At 35.0% G+C, this 19862-nt stretch overlaps 1 protein-coding gene across 2 annotated transcripts in view; it reads left to right on the forward strand.

Annotated features, from left to right (window-relative positions):
* The first annotated feature begins 18146 nt into the window (after nucleotides 1-18146).
* The window catches only part of LOC114289418 (SNF2 domain-containing protein / helicase domain-containing protein / F-box family protein), a 33542-nt gene continuing 31826 nt past the window's right edge, over nucleotides 18147-19862 (forward strand). The window contains exon 1 of one of the 2 annotated variants that reach the window (XM_028233141.2): nucleotides 18147-18889. In XM_028233141.2, the coding sequence (XP_028088942.2) occupies nucleotides 18369-18889 (521 nt within the window). In that variant the 5' untranslated portion in view covers nucleotides 18147-18368. The remainder of the gene's footprint in view (nucleotides 18890-19862) is intronic. The other variant, XM_028233142.2, reaches the window with a different exon arrangement.

Here is a 19862-nt window from a genome sequence, read left to right on the forward strand (position 1 = left end):
GAGTCATGTCATGTAATAGTGTGGTTGCAACCCTCTAATATGTTGCCCCAACATTTTTTAACCTAAATGGCATAACTTTGTAACAGTATGTTCCCCATGGTATAGTAAATGGAGTTTTCTCCCTATCTTTTGGTGCCATCAAAATTTGATTGCAGCTTGAGAAACAGCCCATGAACGATAACAAAACATGTCCTCTGTGAAGTTTACCAGCACATCGATATGTGGCAATGTCCTTTGGACTGGCTATGTACAAGTTTCTAAAGTCAACGTAAACTCTTATTCTATCATCCTTCTTTGGAATTGGAACAATGTTGGCCAACCATGTCGAATACTCTGTGACAATTAAGAACCTAACATTGATCTACTTGGTAACCTCTCCCTTGATTTTTAGCGCCCAATCGGGACATATCCTTCTAAGTTTCTACTTGACAGGTTCGGCCTCAAGGTCAAGAGGGATCCTGCGCTGTACAATTTCATGATCAATTCCAAACATGTTTCCATAGGACCACACAAAAACATCTTTGAATTCTTTTAACAAAGCGACTAATTGCTCGCGTTCTTCTGAACACAATGTGGAACTGATCTGAACCAAGCGAGGATCTTTCTTAATACCCATGTTAATTGAAACAATGTCATCCATCAAGGGTTTAGCTCGCCTCTCTTCCTCTCGGTTAATCAAAATTTTCAAAACCTGAGGAATTTCCTCCTCTTTATTTTGAATAGAATTTTGGAAATCATGATCAATGCAATGAATTATTGGCACAAAGGAGTAAGCGAAGTCTACGGCATTCTCATTGGTAATCTTTAGCTCAATGGTTTACAAAAGACTCAAAAGAGAAGAAAAAGAAAACCTCGACAAGGCGGTGATATCTGGGTTGCCACTCCCCAAAACACCAAACTCTAACCTACTAGACTTATTCAAGTTTGACTCCAGCTCCATAAACTCTATGGAATAAGACTCAGACTCGCTATATGACTTAGAATTAGCAACAAAACCTTTCTCAAATTTCTAGTCAAAGTGCTAGCCTTCCACTACTTTAAGGATAAGGTCGATGTAGTCAACAAGTGGTCCACCTCCGATCATCAAGATTGTTGTACCACCCCTTAAGTTCACCTGCTCAGCTCTGGCTTCAAAATCCATTAGAAAGTCAGCCAATGTTAGTTCAAGAGCCTCATTTGCGCTATCATTTGAGTCAGTATCTCTGTCCTGACCAATATTAATGCTAGGATCCATCCATTGGTCATCACTATTAGAGAATTAGTGACTGAAAAAGATCTCAAATCCTAGATAACACTTCTTTGTCATATAATCAACACAAGGTTTGGGAAAGCCACAAAAAGGGAAGTCATACCCTTGCATGACAAAGCGTCCATTCAGGATTCCTTTAATCGGTTTGTAAACCAGCTCATATTGTTTCCCAGTCCTCTTCGTTTTTACTCTTTCTCTTACTTCGTCTTCCTTCTTCCTTCAATCTTTCACTGTAGGCTCATACCCCAACCCAAATGCATGTGGATTATAGGTTACTTCAGTTGCTATATCAATCTTGCTTGCCGCTTTTCTTAATCTCATTCTCGAAATGTATCCCAGCTTGCTCATCAAGTAAATAAAGTGAGCACTTATATACCTCTCCTTATCTTCAGCTATGATCAATTGGACTAACTGGGCTTCCACTAGAGTGAACCCTGAGAGAAAATGTCATGAGCTAACCGCCGCTCCAAGGGATTAGAGAAGTGACCGACCAGTAATCCGAGATTACTGAAGGCCTGCTTAACAGTAATACAGTAATAGAGGCTGGTGAAAGCCAATAAGTAATAAAATATAACGTCCAATGAGCTGTGAAGACTTAAACAAACAAAATAGAACTCTCTCTCTCTATATATATATATACATATGCACACCAGTCCACATCTAGTTTGTACACAACATAACCAAAATGTCGGGATTTAATCCCCATAACCAAATCAGTTTTATCAACAGTCAAGATCACTAATGACACTTGCTCGCAACACAAAAGGGTGAATTCTAAATCACCCATGAAGCCTTAAAGCTTGACCGATAGGAACCTCGCAGTGAGGCACGAAAGTTGGCTTGACAAAACAGAGGCTAGGTCAACACCACTAGGTCCGGTCCTGTGTTTGATCACCTACATACATATATAAAGCAATGACGTAAAGCCCAGTGAATAAAAATAGTGTAAAGAGGTTATGAATGATGTCCATACAATACTAAAACCAGTCAATTATCATCCGTAAATCAGTTTCTCAATTCAGGTTTATATTGTAATCATAGCAATTATACGTAGTACATCCAATAGCAAAACAGTAGAGTAGGTCATAAAGACCGAATAGTCAGAATTGATGGCTATCATTATAGTAAACAGAAGTTTAGAATTAGAACTGATAAAGATCTCTGTAACAGTAACAGTAAATAGTAGCAGGAACATATGCTAAGGATGCCACGAATATAGTTCAGAACACAGGACAATCATTCAATCAGTCAGAAAATATCATTTCAGAAACAGAACATTTTATAAGTCAGAAAATACTTAGAATTTGAATATATCTTTACAACATTGTTACTCACAGTTTGGCTCCCTGAATAACGTGCTCAGAATGTGATGTCTAACCTACAAAAACATATTCAAGCACAACATCTTAATACACATGCCATTTATGTAGTCAGTTCTTAAACCTATTCGATTCATTCGCTACTTGTTCCTTCGATTAGTTCAATTTGTTCTCTAATTTGTTCCATGCTCATGATATGCGTATGAATGTAAAAAACATGTGAAAACCATGAAAATAGAGGCCCGGAAGTTTGAAAAGCAAAAAGAAAACAAAATCGGGACTGCCTTGAAAACCGCACGTGCACCCTACACGTGCAATTTAAGTAGTATGTTCAGCTTTCTGAGCTCTGTTTTCCGCACATGCAGAACTCCATGCCGCGCGTGCGGTTCTAGGCCAAAATCTGTCGGAAAATCTACTATTGAATTGAAACTCATTTTTTTCAAAATCCAACTTCAATTGTATGCAAATCAAGGCTCAAAACCCATAATAAAAAATAAAAAAATCTTGAATTTTACATCTTTAGCTTCAAACAAAAATCATAACTTCAAAACAAAACTCAATTTTCCACTTGAAAGATCACAATCTTGAATTTATGGCAAAATCAAGAACCATGCATATGTTGAGTTTCATTCTCAAAAGCCATGGAGGGTTCCGCCATCAAGTCCCAAAAAGCAAACAAGAAACAAGTGTTTGAACATGAATACTGCCATACAAGTCTAAATCTTGAGTTAATTTCTTCAAGTCTTCCATATCAAGCCATGTAAGTTCTCAACTTTCCATTACATCAACAAAGCTCCTACTTGACCATGAATTCAGCCTAATTAAACTTAGATCTTAGAAGATGATGAGTGCAAAAGTTTCAATTTCAAGAAATTTGAAGAAAGAGCTTACCTTGAGTTGATGATTTGTGAAGATCAAGCCTATCTTCAATGTTTTCCCTAAGCTCCTCTTTTTTCCCTCTTTGAAGCTCTAGAATTCTCTACACAATGCACTAACTCTCTCTCTCTCTCTCTCTCTCTCTTGTTAAGTAGATGAGTAGTTTAGGGAGTGTAATCAATCTCTATTTCCCTTAAGCTCTAATTAAGCTTAATCATAAACTTAAGTTTAAATTAATAAATTCTATTGAATTAAATTCCACTATTCATATGCTTAATTCCATTACTAATGTGAATTAGGCTCTAATTGCCTATCCAGCATGTCTAATTTTAACCTTCTGGTTTACTGATTTAGATAGGTTCAATTCATAGTTGCTACACATCTGTTCATACTATCACAATTCGAATAACACATGGCACATAATTAACATATAAGCACATAATGAAGGCAAATCAACTAATTAGCTTAAGTAATTAAGGACGTGGTTGTTACATTCTCTCCCTCTTAGGGTGTATGGTCCTCCAAACTTAATTACCTTCCTCCAGGAAGAGCATAGGGTTTAATGGAAAGAGCTCGAGGTATCTTTTCTTCATATCGTCTTCCCGTTCCCAAGTCGCATAACTGCCACCATGATTTTGCCAATCCACTTTTACTAACAAAATACATTTGTTTCTCAACTTCTTAATATGACGATTAACAATTTGAATGGACCGTTCTTCATATGTATAGTCATCACTCAAATGAACTTGGGTAGGCTCAATAACATGGAAAGGATCCCGAAGGTATTCCCACAACATTGAAACATGGAATAAATTGTGCATATGCTCTATATCGGGAGGGAGAGCTACCCGATACACCACTGGATTAATTTTCTCAATGATCTCATATGGTCCAATATACCATGGTGCTAGCTTGCCTTGGTTCCAAAACGTGCTTGCCCTTTCATCGGTGTTACTTTAATAAAAACATGGTCGCTCACTTCATATTCTCTAGCCCATCTTCGAACATCTGCATAACTTTTCTGTCGACTTTGTTCTATTTTCAACTGTTATTAAATTAACTTCACTTTTTCGATTGTTTCTTGTACAATCTTGGGTCAAAGCAAAGGCCTATCTCCAACTTCAGCCCAACAAATCGGTGATCGACATTTACTACCATATAAAGCCTCGAAAGGCGCCATGCCAATGCTTGAATGGAAACTATTATTGTAAGCAAATTTGGCTAGAGGTAAATGGATTTCCCAATTTCCTTGAAAGTCTAGTACGCACATACGTAACATATCTTCAAAAGTCTATATTGTCCTTTCTAATTGGCCATCTGTTTATGGATGATATGCACTACTCAATCTCGATTCTATCTCCAACGCCTTTTGCAAACTTTGCCAAAACCTCGAAGTGAACTTCGGATCCCTATCAGAAACAATTGACACAAGCACTCCATGCAATCTCACAATCTCATTAATATAAATTATAGCCAACTTATCCGCATTATAAAATGTTTTGACAGGTAAGAAATGAGCAGATTTTATCAAACGGTCAACAATAACCCAAATCGAATCCATGTCTCTATTGGCAGTGGTTGAAGCAATCCCACTGGTCGTTGATGCTCAGCTTTGACTTATTGGCATTGTAAACACTTAGACACAAATTCAGCAATTTCTTTCTTCATTCCCAGCCTTTAAAAAGTTTGCTTTAAGTCTTGAAACATTTTTGTGTTTCCTGGATGGATGGAAAACTTTGAACTATGTGCTTCTTGCATAACTCGCTTCTTCAATTCAATATCATTCAGTATACATAACTTTCCTTAGAATTTTAACACATCATTTTCAAAAATGAAACCAGGTCTCGACTTAGAGTCCCTTTCATCCACAACTTTCTTTAGAAACTCATCTTGTAGTTGTTTTTCTTTGATCTCTTCAAGTACTACCAGTTGTGCAAATATAGCAGCTAAAATCCCGTCTTGTTCTCGTAAAACAATTTCAACTTCAAATCTCTCTAGGTCATGTAGTAGTACTCTTTGCCGTATAAGTAAACAAGCTAAGTTCCCAATTGATTTCCGACTAAGGGCATTAGCCACGGTATTAGCTTTTCCCAGATAATACAAAGATCTACAAATTATAGTTCTTTATCAATTCCAACCATCTCTGTTATCTCATATTCAGCTCTTTGTGGGTAAAGAAATATTTTAAACTCTTATGATCTGTATATACTTCGCATGTTGCCCCATACAGGTTGTGGCACCAAATCTTCAATGCAAATACCACTGCTACAAGCTCCAAATCATGGATTGGATAATTCTTTTCATGCGGTCTCAATTGTCAGGAAGCATATGCTTTCACTTTGCTATTCTGCATTAACACACACCCCAAACCCTTATAAGATGCGTCACTGAAAATAATAAAACCTTCCGTACCTGAGGGTAAGATGAAAATCAGTGCAGTTACAAGCCAAGTCTTTAATTCTTGAAAAGCTATCTGTGGCTGAATATAAAGCTAAATTCATGGAGCTTGCCCAGTATGTACCACATATGGTAGATATTGACTATAAGAAGGCTAGAAAGTTTAAAGGCACTCAATATTGAAGCCCTTGATCAGGTGAATGTGTTGAAATTGACAAAATATGTGGATTTCTTGATAAAGCTCTTATGTTTGAGACAAATATTGCAGCTTTAAAATACGCTAGAATACCAGTGACAGAGTGGCAGGGTAAAAGACAAGGGTTTTATTTCAAAAAGGGCCAAAACAACTCGCAGAACAAGAAACAAAACATGGGGTCATTAAACAGTTCTAGCCAAGGGAACAACTCCACACCACCTTGTCCAGAATGTGGTAAAAGACATAAGGGTGTTTGTTACAAGATTTCGGGAGCCTGCTTTAGGTGTGGCAAAACTGTCCACAGGGTCAAAGAATGTCCTCTCTTGCCCCAAAGCACTAATAGACCCATGGAAAGTTCAGCAGCATCAACCTCAACAACGAAATCTAATCTGAAAGCTACTACAGGGAAAGAAACTTTTAGGCAAAGTCGGGTTTTCGAGCTTGTACCAGGAGATGTGTAGAATACTGAGGTAGTAGTGTCAAGTATACTCCCTATCTATGCCCAGAATGCTTATGTTTTGATTGACTTAGGGTCTACGCATTCTTTTGTGTCATATGCTTTTGCTCAAAAACTAACTAGACCCTTGGAACTAATGAACTATTTGTTAGCTGTGTCTTCACCAACTGGGGGGTCCATGACTTGTGCATATATGTATCCTGCATGTGAACTGGTAGTTAGGGATATGATTTTATATGTTGACCTATTGCCTCTACATATTGATCATTTTGATGTAATCCTAGGAATGGATAGGTTATCGAAATATCATGTCACTATTGACTATGTAACTAAACAAATTGTATTCCAACCACTTGAATTGCCTGAATTTTCATTTAATGGAGTTGGGGTTGTACCTCTTCCATACTTAATTTCCTTCATGAAAGCATGCAAATTGATTAATAAAGGTTGTAGAGGATATTTGTGTTATGTATTGAATGTACCTGTTGTTGATAACGCTAATGTGGACAACATTCCTATAGTCAGAAAGTTCCTAGATGTTTTTCCAAATGATTTGCCGGTGAATTTGATTGACAGGGAATTGAGTTCACTATTGAGGTGATACTAAGTACACAGCCAATTTCCAAAACTCCATACAGAGTGTCAATTACCGAATTAAAAGAATTGAAGATTCAATTACAAGAGTTGCTAGATCAGAAGTTTATTAGACCAAACACTTCACCATGGGGTGCTCCAGTCTTATTTGTGAAAAAGAAAGATTGTTCATTGAGGCTCTGTATTAATTACCACGAGTTGAACAAGGTGGCTGTGAAGAATAGGTATCAATTGCCTCGCATTAATGATTTGTTTGACCAATTGCAAGGGGCCTAAGTATTTTCAAAAATTAATCTTAGATTTGGATACCACCAACTGAGACTTAAAGCTGAGGACGTAGAAAAAACTGTCTTCCAAACAAGGTGCGGACATTATGAATTTCTTGTTATGCCTTTCGAAGCAACTAATGTACCAGCTGCTTTTATGGATCTTATGAATAGAATTTTCAAGCCGTTCCTTGATAAGTTTGTTATTGTTTTTATAGATTCTAGTTTGATATATTCCAAAAGTAAAGAAGAACATGAACATCACTTGAGGATTGTTTCACAAAATTTGAGAGAGAAGAAGTTATATGCTAAACTAACAAAGTGTGAGTTCTGGCTTGATCATGTTATGTTTTTGGGGCATGTGATGAGTAAGGATGACATTTCAGTCAATCCACCAAAGATAAAGGCAGTTATAGATTGGCCTAGACCGACTAGTGTTACTAAGTTCGAATGTCTAGTTTTCAGGAAAAAAGTATATATATTCCTCTCTTTTGGCCAATCTTAAGCTTATATTGACCCTGTTTGGTAGAGCTGTGGGAAAATACTTATAGCTTATGCCTAAACAGCTTATACCTTGTAACTATGAACATAAGCTGATTTCTGACTTATAAATTAAGCATCTCCTGCCCCACTCAAAGAATAAGCTGATTTCTAACTTCCAAAAAGCTATAAGCTATAAGCTAAACCAAACACATCAAAATAGCTTAAATTAAGCTAAAAGCTGAAATAAGCAGCTTTTAAGCTGCACCAAACAGGCACATTAGCGATTATTTTTCATATAAACATCAAAATAAACACCAACTTTGTTACTTAATTGGTCATTTTCATGTTGGAAATTCACTGAATATGCTCACTGAATTTTGACTTCTTGTTAATCACTTCATCAAAATCAAGTTTTGATGTGATCCACAAATCCAAAATAAATTTTGAGCAACAAAAATCATGGTACAAGATAGCCTTAAAATTCAAACAGCTTGACATTTGAACAATGACAAAAATTTTGAACTCGTGAACAGTGGGTTGTTCATCATTCTTAGCTATGTTTGGCTTGAGAACATGTTCTTCGGCCATTTGAGTTTCATTATTTCTTGACAAAATGGGTTGGTTTTCTATTTTAGCCATTTTTAATGGCTTATGAAAATCGTCCATAAGCATGTTCTCTTCATGGTTTAACTCTCTAAGAATGGGTATTTTGACCCCCCGAGTCATATATGGAACATCATTCCTAACCATGTTTGACTTAGAAATATGCTCTTTGATCATATTAGTTTCATAATTTTGCTCTTTAAAAAAGGATTTTTCAACCCCTGAGCCTTATATGGAACATTATTTTTAATCATATTCGGCTCAACAACATGCTCTTTGGCCATGTTATTTCAAAAGTTGGCTCTTTCCCACTTTCAACCATTAATGAATTGGAAATTTTTCAAAAAACTCATCAATTCTAACCATTAAAGGCTTAGTTAAAGACTCAGTAGTGAGAGTCACAAACTCATTTTTCCACTGATGAATTACTCCAATTAAATGGTGTATTCTTTCTTTAACCAAATAATATGGTTGTGCAGAAGCAACTTGAAAGTTTTTTTTTTTTTTTCTTTAATAAAGAAAGCGGATCTCTTCTTCAAGTTCCACATTTTTTTTGTCTATGCCAACATTTCATATATTTCATTTTTTCATTTCCTTCACTTGACGTCCCATTGGGTGTACCAAAAATATATGTTGGCTTTTTTGACACTTTGAGGGATAGGAATGTAATTGTCGCGTGCCAATACAAATTTGAAAAGTCGTTATAGATTTTATAAGCCAATTCACTTATCAGGTGCTTGTAATTAGGTTCTCTTACCTTCAATGAAAAGGACTTTACTGGTTGTGTTTTAGTAAGAACCAATGCAATATCTTTTGAATTCAAAACAAAATAGGAGGGAGAGACTAGACAGAAAATGTAATTGATTAATGCAATTACTGTAACAATTCATTTCAGGTTACCGCTCGAGCGAAGATGGGGTGCTCCCAGTAGTTTGTTTTGCAAGTCGAAGGACCGCTCAAATAATCCAGTGGTCGCTCGAGCGAAGAAGAGAGGGTTCCTAGTATCTCGTTTTGCAGGCAGAAATACTGAGAGGTTTCATTCACCGCTCAAGCGGTATGCATGATATCAACCACTTAAAAAGTGACTTCTAGATTATTTTCTTCACTTTTTCTTTTCTCTCTTTTTTCCCCTCTCTCTAGCTCTGAAAATCCTAGCCACCTCTCTCTAGAAATCCTCTATTTCCACTTAGATTCTCAACCCCATTGCTTGTAAAAGTTAGAGTATGGGTAAGGATCAAGCTTTCTATCGATTGGATTGAGATTTCACAAAGAGTTCATTGATAATCTAGCTTTTTGGTCTTGAATCTTGAGGTAGGACAACTTTTAACCTTGTATCTCTTTGATTTGAAAATGATTATGTGGTGTTGCCGTAACATTGATGAGTTGATGAATGTTTGAGTTTATATATTGAAGTTTTCTTACAAAAATAGTATTTTTCCTACAATTTTCTAAAGATTTCTACTTTTAGCCATGGATTATGAAAGTTTTTGATGAAAATTTATATTGTATATGTTGGAGGGGCAAAAGCTCCAAATCTTATAAAAACCCTAATTTTGGAGGTTTAGAAATAATGTAATAAAAATGAAATTGACCCTTAACTCTTTAAATTGATGATTGGCATATGATATTAAAGTGGTATTTGAATAGAGAATTGTGAACTTGGAATGTTCTTGAAATGTTGGATATTGTCACAATTACTTGGATGGTGAAAGATTATTTTTATTATAAAAAACGTATGAATTGTAACGCCCCAAAATAATAACAATAAATCGTCTCATGATATTCAATAAAAAGCATAGACATGTGAAATATTAACCTTTCATTAAGGTTTCTTTACCGTACAAAAGATGACATTTGCAAGTATACATTCATAAATCCTAGTTACTAAATCTATAGCATGTACCACATGTGAGTGAACTGAAACAAAAGGGTAATACAGATAAGTTTATGCCCTAATGGCTACATCTTTCCAAGATATTGCTTAGTTACAACAAAATGGATCAAGTCCAAAATAGATAAAAGGCCGAGGGTTGTACAAAATATAATTACAAAACAAAAAAAGAAAAGAAAAAAAAGAATGAGTCTTCAGCTCCACGGTCCTCTCAAGCTAAGTCCTTGGTAGAGGTATATCATCAGCATTTGAAAGTTGTTTTCCACATAAGGTGAGCCAAAGCCCAGTATAAATACTTTTACACTATATATGAAACTTAACGAAGTCATAAGGTGAATACATATGAATGTCATTTGCAAAGCAATGTACTTTTTCATCGCAAAACCATGCAATGCCATCATTATTATATTTCAATTCATGAAAATACAATTTTGTACTAGAAAATAGGGCAATGGATACAAAACACTGAGAATCTCTAGGTATGTGTCTGCTAGTAGGCTACACAGGCACTACCAAAGCCATTTTACAGGTACTAATCGGAAGGATCGGCTCCTAACTGCACGGGATTTTGGACTTTCACTACGGACACATAGACCAACAACATAAACCACAACCACACCTCCTAACTAGATTCACCAAGGTATATACCTATGTTTCTCAAAACAATACATTTTCAATGTTCAAATATGAAATAATGCTCGGTGCAAGATGTATGAAAAATTAGTTTCAATTTAACCTAATCCTCATGCAATTTCTACAACAGTTGAAGCTATCCTCTATCGATAGCCCAAAAACAAATATTTCTACTCAATAGATAATTTTCCAACAACAGATAAAATCTCATAAATTTCAAAATGGGATCGATAATAAATATCCAACTCCACTCTCATCATCAATAGATACATTCTCCATATCCTTTGAAACCCAACATCATTTCATTTTCTTTCATAAATCAACATCATTGCTTTTTAAAACAAAACCTCATTTTTTTTCAAAATCACATTTAAGAAAGAAGTTTTCAATATAACCCAACAATATACACACTTCTACAACCCTTATCAAGAATTTATTTGAAAAACTCCTCTTTTACATTTCAAAATCAAACCCTAGGTTTAACCCAAAATCTCCAAATCACTAAACCTTTTCAAAGAGCAAATAACTAAGCTAAGAATCATACCAAAGGTTGAGGAAATCCCTACCTCAAGTTTAGAAAAGGAAGAAAACAAGAGTTAAAGTTTGATGGAGCCAAAAACAAGATCCTCTCAAATTAAAACGAAACTTTCGACGAGCTCTACCTTTTTTCCCAAGAAACTATAGTGGAGAAATCAATGGGTAAGTGTGTAATTGAAGTTTTAAAGCAAAAACTAGAGAGAGAAAGTGAGAAATTAGGGTTAGATATGTTTTAGAGAGAGAGAGAGGAATGAAAAAATGATTTAAAAACCCTTTTTCCCGAACTGATATACGCGCAGACTATTCGAAAACATCACTCGAGCGTCTGACACAATAAATGACACAGCTCAAGCGATCAAACCACTGCTCGAACGCACAATGATCTCTTCGCAGAAGTTTTGCAGACTGCAAAAGACCGCTTGAGCGCAAGAAAGATCACTCGAGCGAAGATACCCTACTCCCAGAAGTTTTCCAAACCTGTAAAAATACTGGGAAATCTTAAAGACCGCTCAAGTGACCAAAACACCGCTCGAACAAATAAAAAGAAATCTGGACAACAACTCTTTTGAAAAACTAATGCCCAACCTATTTTAAACACAACCAATAACTCAGCTTAACCATCAACAGGATGATAAAGGACATGAATAATAATTAAAGATATGGAATCTTGGACCTAAGAGTATGAAATGGGTCAGATCTAAACCGGAACCATTATATGAATACTCGGAAACTTTGGAAAGATTATTAATGGGAAGGTAAATAGCATATGAGTCCAAGGTAGAGAATTAGTTTTGGGAAAGTGTTGTGTATGGTTGGTACCCGCGCGAGGAAGTCTAGGTACCCAATTGCCCTGTCTTAAGCTTATCGCTGAACGAATGTAGGGAAATGTTTTTGGGTGTCCACTGGTCCTGCCGTATTGTAGTCGATAAAAGTAAAAAAACGGATGATTTCAGGTGCCTATTTCTCACCGTATTAATAGCCGGCAAATGTGGGGATACTTTTGGATATAAATCTATGTATACATATGTATTGGGACTCTTCTTAGGGACTTCATGGTGTAAATTATAATATCTAAGTTTTCCTTTATTTTGTTTTTAACTTGTGTTGAATTTGGAGAACGTTTTGGGTTATGATAATGCCATATGGATCTTTGAATAACTAGATATTTTGTTAAAAGTTTTTCTACTGGGCATCTAACTCATTCCTATCTAATATTTCAAGACTTGGTGATGTGCCACTACCCCAGTGAGAAGGGTGTGGAAATTTTGTGTTGGTTGGAGCATGAAAACTCATGAATATATTTTGTGGAAGCTCTGACCATACGTGTTTTGGGACCGCAAGTCCATTATGTTGTAACAAGGCATGACCTTGATATTTGTGAGCCAATAGGACATTTTTGTATCATCTCCTACTGTAACGCCCCAAAATAAATGCAATATATCTATCTCATAATAACCAATAAATAGCAACATAATTGAAATGATAAGCTTTCATTAATCAGAGTTTGATATACAAAAGGTGACACATGCGATATACATTCATAAACAGTACATCCTGAATCTACAGCATGTATTACAAGATTGTGAAAAGAAACAAAAGCTAAACAGATAATCATATGCCCTAAAGGCTTACATCTTTATAAGTCAATGCTTGGGTACATCAAAAGTGAGTCTTAAACTCAATACAGATAAAACCCTAGGCTTGTATAAAATTAAATACAAAATAACAACACTGAGCCTTCAGCTCCACAGTCCTCCCAAGTCAAGCCCTTGGTGGAGGCATATCACCAGCACCTGAAATGTTTTTCCCACACAGGGTGAGCCAAAACCCAATAGAAACACTATAACATAATGTATAAATCTTAACAAAGTCATAAGGTTTTATGCATATGCAATGCCCATGTCAAAATGTTTTACATTTCTTTCCAAAAACAATGTCATACCCAATCTATATCACAATTCTCAAAGTCATGCTCTTTACAATAGAAAACAAAGGGGAAATCTCAGGTCAGTACAACCTTTCACAGATATTTGGTCCATGAGAAACCGTCAAACGGCATCCATGTAAACGTAGTCTATACAAGCACTACTATTGCCATTTTACGAATATTTCGTCCGTGGGAACTGGCACCCATGTATACGCGAGTTTTTCAGGACTTTCATCCTGAACACACAGGCCAACTTGATTTGATGATACACACCTCTTTTCAACGTTCACCCATTTTTCTCAAAATCATACACATTTTCAATGAATTAAAGGAGCAACAATTTTCAATGCAAATGGAAGAGAAATTAGTTTTAGTTCACCTAATTCTTATACAATTTCTATAACACTCATAGCTATCCTCCACCGATAGCCTAAAATAGATATCTCTAAATAGATAAAGAAATTTCATTAAAGATACACTTTTTCAAATTCTCAAGATGAGAGTGATAATACATATCCAACTCCATCATCGACATCAACATTACTACAATTTCATAATTCTTAACATCAATTCCATTTTCTCTTTACAATCTCAAACATTCACATTTTAGGGCAAAATCCCTTTTTCTTTGAAAATCAATTTCAATGTAGGAAATACTTTATTTCAACATATATCAACTCCAATTTCATAACTACAAGCTTTTTTAAGAAACCATTTGAAAACCCCTCTTACATATTTTTGATTTCAAATCCTAGGTTTTACCAAAACAACCCAAACCACTATAATCCATTGAAATAACAAATAACTAAGGTAAAACTTATACAAGAGTGTGAAGAATCCCTACATCAAGCTTAGAAGACGAGAGAGAGAGAGAGTGAAGAAACTTCAACACCGTCGAAACCCAACTTTGCTGGGATGAAAATGAAGCTGCAAGTGAGCTCTACCTTTTTCTCAAAGGGAGTATCATAGAGAAATCAATGGATCTGGGTATTTTAGAAGAGAGAATGTGAGTTTTAGAGAGAGAGAGAAAGAGTGTGTAGATCTAGGGTTTTTAGAAAGTTTAGAGACGGAGAGACATGAAAAAATGATGTAAAAAGTAACTTTTACGGATTGATATATGTGTAATCCGCTCGAGCACAAGAAGTGACGCTCGAGTGTAAGACACAAAAGATGTGATTGCTCAAGCACAAGAAATTAATGCTCAAGCGTGAAATACAAACTACCAGTACTTTTATAGACAGAAGACCAACGCTTAGCACAACAAGGGCCACTCGAGCTAAGACCGCTTGAGTGCAAGAAGATTCGCTCGAGCGAAGAATACCAACTCCCAGTAGTTTTTGTAGACCTGCAAAACTAGGTCTGCAAAATTACTGAGAGTTCACAAAGACCGCTCGAGCATAAGAAGTGACGCTTGAGCATAGAAACAAAATTCTAGGCAACAAGATTTAAAAAAAAAATAAGGTACCAACCTATTCCAAACGCAACCAACACAACCCAAAAGCCAAACTCAAAGAGATATAAAGGAAATAAGGCATAAATGACTATACCAGACAATGAGACCCAAATCCAAAACATCAAATAGTTCGGGTTCAAAGCAGAATCACTATATATGTTAATGTTCATGTAACTAAATGTTGAATATGAAATTTTTATTTTTGAGATTATAGTTCAATAAGAAAGAGAGTGTTTGATTAATGTTATTGGTTAGTGATGAATGGTTTGGAATTAATTATGTTATAAGTAATGTCTTTACTATTAATTATTTGGGGGCGTTACAAATTGGTATTAAAGTTAATCAGGTTTGAATACCTTTAGCTCATGGGAAGTGGCTAGCCCCATAAAGGGTAATTTTAGATTTTTGTCTCTCTCTCTCTCTTCCCAATTTGTGTAGAATCTATGGAGGCAACGTGAAAGAAAATGGTGAGAAACAAATGATGGGCTAACATTTTACAGCGACGAAGCAATCGGTGTGGTATTCTGCACAAATTTAAACAAAAAAAATAGTTTTAGTATTGTTTCATAAATACAGTGTTAAAAAACCTAATATGTTCACAAATTCATATTCGAACCAAACCAAAATGTTCAATGTTTTATATGAACATTTAATACTACTTGTTCAACTTTAATAATAAATGTTTAACTCTGTGTGCATACGAAACAAATTAGCCATTATTGTAAAAATGAACAACGGCCTTTGTTCTAAATCAGTACAAACAAGACAAATAACAAAGTAAACTAACATTTTCATTGCTGTTTTGTTCCAAATTAATATCATCCATAGTATGTAAAACTTTAAAATCAATTGATTTCAATGTTTTAAAATCCTAAATCTTCTAAAACAATAATATTTTGAGTTTGAAAAATAATAGAAAAGAGATTTGTGCTAAGGGATGGTGTGTATAGAGATATTTGTATGTTCGTATATGAATTGTTAAAATGAGTATATACAGACTTATATTGTCTTTAATAGTCATTTTACTTGAGGATATTATTGTCATATAAATTTAATGATTAAATGGTGTGTACTGAGAGGATTGATGGTGTGCAAATAGAATTATCCAATAAAAAATAAGGGTCCAAAGTAAAACGGTGATTCCATTTATATTCCAATAATATCTTCCAATGAAATGACCATTAAGGACAACATGAGGTATATTCTACCCATTCAAATATTTCATATTTAAAAACACAAAATACTCTTCACACACCATCATTCCTATAGGGTTTAGGGTTTTAACATATAAATATTGTATTTCTTCACCATTAACATACACTTAGGATATTATTTATTATCAATTAGCTCATTTCATTCTCTTCTCCATTATACTTGTTTTTCAAACTCAAAACATTATATTTGAAGATTTAGGGTTTAAGAATGTTAAAATCAATTAGTTTTGAAGCCTTACACGCCATGGATGATACTAAGATGGTTTTTCAATATAAAAATTAAAAACGTTGATTTAAACATTGAAAAGATTAGTTTATGACTTAGGTTGCGTTTGGTTGTGTTTTGTAAATGTGATTTGAGAGTATGAGTTGTATTTTGAGTTTGAGTGTTGTAGAATTATGATTTGAGTGTAGAAAATTTGTTTGGTAAAGAGTTTTGAAAATAGTTTTGGAAAAGAGGTTTGATTTGAGTAGGGAATTGTTGATGTGATATTTGATATGTGATACAAAAATTTACAACTCCTAACTAAACATACAACTCAAAATTATTTTAAAGCACATTAAAAATTAAAAAAAAATTCAGAAAATATTTTTTCCAATTATATAAATCAATTGCAAAAAAAAAAAAATAAAATAAAATAAAAAATAAATCTGTACAACAGAGGACATCCGAGTGGATGTCCCCAAGGACGTCCGGGTGGTAGTCCCTAGGGACGACCGGACGGTCTTCCCCTGGCCAAAAACAATACAAGAAACGCGCAAAATTGACAGAGCTTTCGGTAGAGTTTTGGAAAATTAATTCCAGAACTCTTACCAAACATGGAGCTGAAACTAGCATGTAGAATCACATTTCAAAAGCACAACCAAACACAGCCTTAATTTTTTATTTATCTTATTCGTATGTTAGGAAGATGACATTCATCGTGTTTGGATAACCAGAGTTAAACTTTTACATAATGTTCGATTATTTTTATTTGAACAAAATAATTTTATTCAAATTATTAAGATTGACCAAATATTAAATATTCATGAATATAAGTTAGTTCGGTTAAAATAAATTAAACTTTTATTCATTGTTCAAATATAAATTTTTGAACACATTAAATTAGTTCAACTCTGTATTTATGAATGTGACCAATTTGATGAATTTGAAATGACGATAAGAGAGAAGAGTTCAAGACCAATGAAGATCAACACCGATGAAGATAAGGTGATCTGAAACGATGAAACGACAAGATGAGACACGATAAGAGTTTAACATCAACTACAGAGATCAACACCATTGAAGATGGAGGTTGAATGAAGCCTTCGTGAGTGATGGAGATTAAGATCGACGAAAATGGTTTCTGTTTGGGTAAATTACACTTTGCACCGCTACATTTTATACAAAATCTCACTTTAGTCCCTGCACATCAAATTGTGACACTTAACCTCCAGCACTTTTGGTCAAGTATTACATTGGCATTTCTGTTAATAGTGAGGCTAACAGAAGTTATCTTTTAGGGAATTAAGTATCACAATTTTGATGTGTAGGAACTAAAGTGAGATTTTGTTTAAAGTGCAGGAGTGCAAAATATAATTTATCCTCATATGTTTTTCATATGACTAACCTCTGTTAACAATGAGGCTAACAAAAGAGCTAAAGTGACACTTAACCAAAAGTGCAGGGGGTTAAGTATCACAATTTGATGTGTAAAAGCTAAAGTAGAATTTGATGTAAAGTGCAGGAGTGCAAAGTGTATTTTACCCTTTCTGTTTTAAAGATTGTGGAGATTTTTGTTGTGTGTGGTGATGAAGATGAAGAGTGTTTAGTATGTGTAATGGTGTATTCAAATAGCTATTGATGTGTTAATTAAGATGTGAATTAAGATACTTTTAAACTTTTAAATTTATTTTAGAAATCTTATTTATCTTATATAATATATAGATGATATGTATTAAAAATATTAGAGGGGGTAAATGGAATCACTCAAAATAAAAGTAAAAAAACAAACCGCAGGTGTTAACGGCCGCCAACAGTTTTAAGTGGGCAGATTAATTGTACGGATCATGGATTTATTACTTGGGTTGAGTTTGCAAAATCTACTCGGTTTATTCGGCACAGTCGTCGTCAAATTTCCTCTCGTTGTCAGATTGTCTCCTCTTTCGTCTTTCGTTTTTGAATCCTCTAAAGATGGCACACAAAATGCACGGCTTGGAACCCTAATTTTTGTAAAAAAAACAATTGGAGAACCCTAATTTATCACTGTCAGCGTTTCGAAACCCTACATACAATGGACGACTCCGATTCAGAGATCGACCACAAGCTCTGTGGATTCTTGTGTTCGGTCCTCACAATGACTCCCCCACGAACACAAGACCTCTCAGAAACCCTGCCTCTCAACACTCGCTGTTACGTCTTCGGCGGCGATGGATCGGAGGTCGGCTTCCAGTCAGAAAACGGCGTGTTTTTATCAGTAATAAATGCAAACGCGAGGGCTTTGGTGTCAACATTGAGTGCACCGGAGTCGGGGGGGCTGGGGAACAATTCAGAGAGAGAGAGTGTGGTGTTGAGGAAGAAGTGGAGGAGAATTGGGCTTGTCCACGGGAGTGTGAGCGTGGTTCATCAGATTCATGCGTTGGTGATGCACAAGTGCTTGAAGGTAATTGGGAGGGTGGTAAGAGTCGTGGTTGGTAATTGTGGGGAAGTGAGGGTTGTGCTTCTGGTTGATGTGTATTTGCCGATAGCTCTTTGGTCCGGATGGCAGTTTCCCAAATCTGGATCAATTGCAGCAGCACTGTTTCGCCATTTGAGGTGCGTATTTGTCACTGTTTGTTCTGCCATTTATTTAGTACTTGTTATTGTTCAATAAATGTATTTCCCCTTTTGTATGACCCTTTTTCCATTGGGTTTGTTTTTATTGATTGATGATAGCCAGTAGACCTTTGGGAATTTTGCTGATGAGCTATGCATTGATTTTACTCCTCTCTCTCTCTCTCTCTCTCTCTCTCTCTCTCTCTCTCTATATATATATATATATATATATTGTTTACTCATCTTTTGATTTTCTCACTAGTTATGTCTAGTTTGAGAACATGCTATTTTAGTAAGTTTTTGATTTTTTAATTAAAATATGAGAGGAAAAAAAATTAGTATATTTGGAATGATTTTTTAGTTTTTTATGAAAAGATATGCCAAAGTAGAAAGAAAATAAAATCTTTGACTTTTTGGTATTGTTTACAGCCTTTCTAGTTTTTTTAGTAATTTTTTGACTTTTAAGCTAAAAAACTTTTGCATGCCAAACGAGGCCTTAGTAAGTTTGAATATTGTACATCTATACTATCTATGATCTATAATATATTACAATACTTAATACTATATTATAATGTCAGACAATCAACTTGGTATGAACGAAAGGATGAAATTGTGTAACGGGGTTTTTGGTTCCCAAAATTGGTCAAGACAAAATCAAATTTTAACAGTTTAAAATTAGATAACAGTTCAAAAAATGTGAAAAATGCACATTAGATAACCACTCCCGTCTAAATATTCTGATCTGTTTTTTTCCTACTCTTTTGCAACAAGGCAGTTCCATGATCTCAAGACTGCAATGTTCAGTTTCTGTCCATGCTATTCATTTATCCAGCAACAATCTCTGGTCTCTATTCTCGATTATGCTTTCTCCATAAATGGAACACTAATCTCTCTCTCTCTCTCATCAAGTTTTGTTTAACTAATTTGCATACTTTGTAAAGGTTAATAGCTAGAATTGTATCATACAATTGAT

Source organism: Camellia sinensis, chromosome 2 (assembly GCF_055761805.1).
Source record: "Camellia sinensis isolate YWXY chromosome 2, ASM5576180v1, whole genome shotgun sequence".
NCBI classification, from domain to species: domain Eukaryota; kingdom Viridiplantae; phylum Streptophyta; class Magnoliopsida; order Ericales; family Theaceae; genus Camellia; species Camellia sinensis.